The sequence below is a fragment of the Pundamilia nyererei genome, unplaced genomic scaffold, assembly GCF_000239375.1.
Source record: "Pundamilia nyererei isolate P.nyererei 1_Seehausen unplaced genomic scaffold, PunNye1.0 scaffold00392, whole genome shotgun sequence".
Lineage (NCBI taxonomy): Eukaryota > Metazoa > Chordata > Actinopteri > Cichliformes > Cichlidae > Pundamilia > Pundamilia nyererei.
This window is the reverse complement of record NW_005187793.1, coordinates 136,958-142,655: the sequence shown is the minus strand read 5'-3', so window position 1 is coordinate 142,655 and position 5,698 is coordinate 136,958. Positions and strand designations below refer to the sequence as shown.

The 5,698-nt window shown below is 37.6% G+C and overlaps 1 protein-coding gene across 1 annotated transcript in view; it reads right to left on the bottom strand.

Annotated features, from left to right (window-relative positions):
* The window catches only part of tcf25 (TCF25 ribosome quality control complex subunit), an 18,966-nt gene extending 14,161 nt beyond the window's left edge, over nt 1-4,805 (bottom strand). Inside the window, exons 1-7 of the mRNA XM_005752949.1 lie at nt 4,443-4,805; nt 2,910-3,056; nt 2,751-2,819; nt 2,502-2,626; nt 1,452-1,517; nt 1,250-1,332; nt 280-410 (exon numbers count right to left, since the gene is read on the bottom strand). Coding sequence (XP_005753006.1) covers nt 280-410; nt 1,250-1,332; nt 1,452-1,517; nt 2,502-2,626; nt 2,751-2,819; nt 2,910-3,056; nt 4,443-4,661 — 840 coding nt within the window. The 5' untranslated portion in view covers nt 4,662-4,805. The remainder of the gene's footprint in view (nt 1-279; nt 411-1,249; nt 1,333-1,451; nt 1,518-2,501; nt 2,627-2,750; nt 2,820-2,909; nt 3,057-4,442) is intronic.
* Nucleotides 4,806-5,698: the final 893 nt, after the last annotated feature.

Below are 5,698 nucleotides of genomic sequence, written 5' to 3'. Positions count from 1 at the left end.
CACACACACACACACACACACACACACACACACACACACACACACACACACACACACACACCTTATTGGCGTCTTTAGTCTTCTTGTTTTCCACACTCAAATCCATCATGAACCTAGTTTATCTTTACATTGCATTTGCTTCACGTTATTCATTAAATGCTTAAAATATTTGGAGTTTTTCAGTGTAGATTTAAATGTTTTAAAGTAAAAATTAGTTGCCAACATTTAGGTTGACACAGTCGTCGGTGTCTACACACACAACTGAAGAACTTCATTTACCACAATGTTGTTGGGGTCCATGGATTCCACGGCATCCAGGAACTTGAACTGCACTTGTTGGTATTCCCGACTGTGCTCAAACGTGAAGTAATGAACGCCGTCCTTTGTCTCCAGTAAGGTCATTGAGATTCCTGCGGAGAGGTCAGGCAGAAGGAACAAAGCATCACGTAAAGAAAAGCACAACTCATGTTACATTTAAAGTCACTCTGATAAACAACTGATAAATATTGAAAAAAATGTTTTTAATATATTAAAAAAGATTTTTACGTTAGATGAGAAAAATGTGATTCAAACAAAGTGTAAGAATCGAAATTGAACAATTAAATAATCCATCAACGATAACTTTCAATATGTTCACAATGAGGTGGTCTTACGATGGGAGTATCAAATAACATTCACTACATGTTACACCTAAATATCTATTATAACTAGCACAGTTTAGAACTTTTACCCTAAATGTAATTCCTTCAAACTACAAGATAAAGTAGCATGAAAAGGTCTTAACACCATTATGTGCCTGTCAGCTTGAATTATGTATAGTTAAAAGAGAATAGATCAGGAGCTTTTGATTGATATAAATTGCTGTAGAAACTAATTTATCACAGCTATGTGTGCTTTTGTGTGTCTTCTGCTTTTGCTGTGTCATATAAGAGCTTAACAGGCAAAACTGTCCTCATCCTGGGACAACTGAAAAACACATGTGCACCAATCTAACTAAACATTTATTTACACAGAAAGCTGCCTATACACTGAGTGTCATCAGTAGTGTTCTTGTGGGTGTTTTGGCATTTGAATCGTATCCCAAAATAACCATTAGGTAATCACGAAACTTTTCATGTTTTAGTTTCAAACAGCGGCGTGCGACACACAAAGTCAACCTTTGATCAGCATCATTAAAAGTATTACTGAAATTATCAGCAAATCACACCACATAAAATTCCTTATGATTAATTAATATATAAAAGTATACCTGGGCGGCTGAAGCGAGGCCAGCTGTCCTTTGGACTGGTCATCCAAGTGCTACGGTGAAACTGTCTGTTTCTCTGTCGAGGCCTAACAAAAAAAAGTGCAAGATTATATTTTAAACTATAGATGATATAATACATTTACTTGTTTAAAAAAGTGGCACTGACTACTTTTTAAAAAAAAAAAAGAGAAGGTTTTGCTATTACCTTTGATCCCCTAGAACAGCTCGAGCCCCAAAATATCTCTTCAGCTCCGTCTCAGAGTTGAGATTCCTGAGTTACCACAGAAATTCAAAATGAAAATGAAATTCACTTTGAACTGGTAGAAGAAATGCATTCCAGTTAAATCCAAGTTCAATTTCAAAACAATATCATACAGCAGACAATTTCACTGAGGACCATGAGAAACACACCATATAAGTGTTGAGATTAAGAAGTGGTCGTACCAGAAGCACACCCGATTTCAAAGCTGACTTTATATCAGTCAGAGTACAGAACCAAAATAAAACCAGGTCATCAGTGTAATTGTTTACTGCTTTGGGCACAGACGAGTTTCACACGATTAACTGTATTTTTGCGAGTTGAAAGCAGCAAATAAGGTTCTCACAAAAGCCACAGGAAAAATACAGTTGAGTGGAAATGTCTCAGTGGCTGTTAATCACCTTAATATTATAATTTGACAGTGCAGAATTGCACATTTATTTGGAACCACCCAGCTGACTTACTGGTACAAAAAAGTGTTTGTTCTGTAACAGTCTTTTAATGCAGAAAGGAACAAATGATGCTTTGCCACCAACACTGGTGATTTGTCTTGTGCAACATTTTCTAAACCATTTTAACTTTTTGCACTTTGGTATTAATAAACTGTTGTACAATCCGAACGACTAATGGCCTTATTGTGTTTTGTTTTTCTTCTGTGAGCCAAGCGCCACCACATGGCAGCATTTCAGAATCACAGAAATTATGTTTGAGGCTAAAAACTAAACAAACCAACCTAAAACTGACTAAATCAAGGAATTTCAGCTGTCCACTGTTTAAAAAAAAATCCTAAAGCTATAAAATGAATGAATTTTTTGTTATTATTTTCTAACTAATGCAGTATGCTAAAAAAACTGATTTTTGTGTACAAATATATATAGAAAGATAAATGCTTCTGCCACCATGCTGGTCAGGTTTGGTTAATGAAAAATGATCCTAATGTGTGTTATTAGGATCATTTTGTGCCATTTTTGATGTCTTGATCAAACATGTCCTCACCTGTGCTCCACATGTAGCACAGGTCTTCTGTCTGACACTCCAGAATCGTCATTTTGCAAACTCAGACCATTAGACTGCTCCAAGTTTTCCAGCAATAAATCAATGTTATCATCTGCTGCAGCCTCCTGAATGTAAAGCACATACACACAGGCAGTTCAAATAGAAGGGATCAAGTTATGCATACTGTGAGTTTAGCTTCTGATTCTGAAGCATTAATTAAATAAATAGGGTATATAGTAAATATGTTACCTGTCCATCTTCTGATGTCACTTTTGTCTTTTTCTTCTTCTTCTTCTTTTTAACTCTGTCTCCAGGGGGCTGTTAAAGAGAAGATGCACAATAAGATCAGATTTCCACGGACCTAGAAGACTGCAGAAGTGCATCACTGTTGCTTTGTTTTCATTTTACCTTGGCTGACTCTTCCTCGTGCTTTTGATCCAGTTTATCGGTGTCTCTATTGTCATTCTTTGCTGGGTCGCTTGTTTTGTTTCTGTTTGGTTTCTCTGCCTCTTCATCAGCTGAAATTTTTTCTCCTTCGATGTCTGTACTACCGATCTGGTAAAAATAGGACATGGGCACTGAAAGCATCCCGTCACAACACGGCACAGCTACAACTCCAACACAAAACAATACCTAATACACGAAAATCTGTGTTCATGATGAGAAGGTATATTAGGATGACATTTTAACCACAGCTTGTGGGTGAATTGTGACTTAAATTGTGGGAGGAGTTCATATTTTTAGTTCTATTCTGATCAATGGAGAATTTAAATAAACTGATCTATGTAAACAGTATTGATATGAAATGAGCTGAAAATTAAAAACAAACAAACAAAAGAAACCCTTTAATGCTGGTGACACTGACAGAAATATTTTTCCTTCATGGTCTTAAGTTAAGACAAGTTATTGTCCTATGAAAAAGTAATTAGCCCTAAATTTAATAACTGGTTGTGCCACCCATGGCAGCAAGAACCGCAAAGTGGGAATGAGTCTTTCACATTGCCATGGAATAATTCTTCAAGTGTGGTTATAATTCACAGGGTTTTCAAGCATTACTGGCCTATTTAAGGTCATGCCAAAGCATCTCAGACTGAGGCAAGTGATGCCCGCAGTTCTTTAGATGATGTTCTGGGCTCTTTTGTGGCCTCCTGGATGAGTTACAGATGGAGTGATTTTTGTAGGCCAGCCACTCCAAGTTCACCACTGTGGCAGGTTTTCTTAACCTATGAATAATGACACTCACTGTGGCCTTAAGAGGGCTTGGTAACACCTTTCCACCTTTGTTTCTCATCTGTTCTTTAGTTTCTTTAGATGGTAGCACACTGTGTTGAGTTTTGAGATCTTTTAACCTACCTACTACACTTTGTCTGACAGGTTCAGTTTCATCTAAGTGATTTATTGATTCAACAGGTCTGGCAGTAATCAAGCCTGGTTGTCAAGTAAAATTAAACCAAAGTTTCCAAAAACATGTTAGTGTGACAAATAGGGGGGGAATCAGGAAGGGATCAGATACTTTTTCACAGCACTGTAGGTTTCAGTTAGTTATATTAAACACGGTCTCACAATAAGTAGAAGTAAGTACAAAAGGCAGCGCCTGTACGACTCCCAACCCACTAGGATTATGTTCGTGTTGATGAGGAATCACACCGACAGCTGTCGATTGTCGGTCCATGTGCAATCAGCCGCACAGGGCATTTTAAAGGTAAGTTTTAAAAGAATAGTGACGAGCTGAAAACAAATACCAGACCTTTTCTGGCGGTGTTCGTTCTGATGGTATAGACAGAGCCTACATTTGGACGATTTTCTAAAGCGACAGCCAGCTGGGCATCATGTCATACGGCTAGTCCAGAGAGAGCTAGCCGTAAACAGCTGCCATTAAGACACTAACTTTATGCTAACTTCATGATAAGCATGAGTTGGTGGGTTACACCGTCACCTTACCAACTCGTAAATGTTGCTGAAATTTTTCTGAGCCTTGCTTTTCTTTGCCTTTCGGCCGTCACTTTTCTTGTTGGAAGGAGAAACGTTAGCCGTGTCCAACTGCTCCTCTTCAGCCTCAGCCTGCTCCTCCGGGGTGTCACCCAAAGTTAGATCCCCCAAGTCTAACGCCTCCTGGCCTCGCTGTTTCCCTTTAAGCCTTCGAAGAGCCCGGGTAGACATTCTCTGATACTCATGAGGTACATACACTTGAATATTAACGACTAAAACTGTTGTTTTGCTAGCAGACTAATGAACTGAGGACGAATTCCATTGGGTTCCTTTTCTTCTTCATCGAAATGTTTCTGCGCTTCTCCGTGTGTTACTGCCATCCATAGGATAGATGAGGAATTGCAACAATAAATATAAAACTGTCACTACGCAAAGTACGTAAGAACAGGAACAGGCACGCAATAAATTGTCAAACTAGCAAGACAGAGGATGGGAGAGCAAGATATATGTCTACTAGGGAATACACAACCCAAGCCATGCAATTTAAATAACTTGCGCAATTAATGACGCTAGATTTATCGATAAATTATCAGAACTTGTAAAATGTGTTTGTATGACCTACATCTGAATTTCATACGAGTTGAACTTATTTTGACATTTGTTAAGTTATGTGTTTCTATAGATTTTCCACACTTATTTCATTATTTAAAGAAAAATCATGAGCATTACAATTAAGATCAGTTGTTTTATAATTTCTTTTGAATGATTTGAAAAATAACAAATGAATCAACGAAACTGACTTCATAACTAGTCTTACTTTGCCTTTAGATCAACATCTAATGCAGCACAACTTCGTTTGTAGTTCTCTCGTTGAACAGGAGGTGGCAGAATTAACCTACTTTATAAACAAGACAAACAACTTTTCTAGCAGCATAAAAAAACCCGTGAAAATACGCAGATTTAAGGACATTAAATTGAATATGAATCATATTGTCTTGATGATTATTTTAAAAATACAACATATACATTAAAAATGCTTTTAAATAGACCAAACACTGTACATTAGTGCTAGGCCCCAAACTAAAATGAAGAACAACTGTACCCATGGATTATCATCTGACAGTATGCATTATTCATAAGTAGATGCCTATTTATAGGGATAGCCAGCTGCCTGACAGGTCAGCTGTGACACACACACACACACACACACACACACACACACACGCACACACACACACAACCAGGATTAAACTGAAACAAATCTGCCT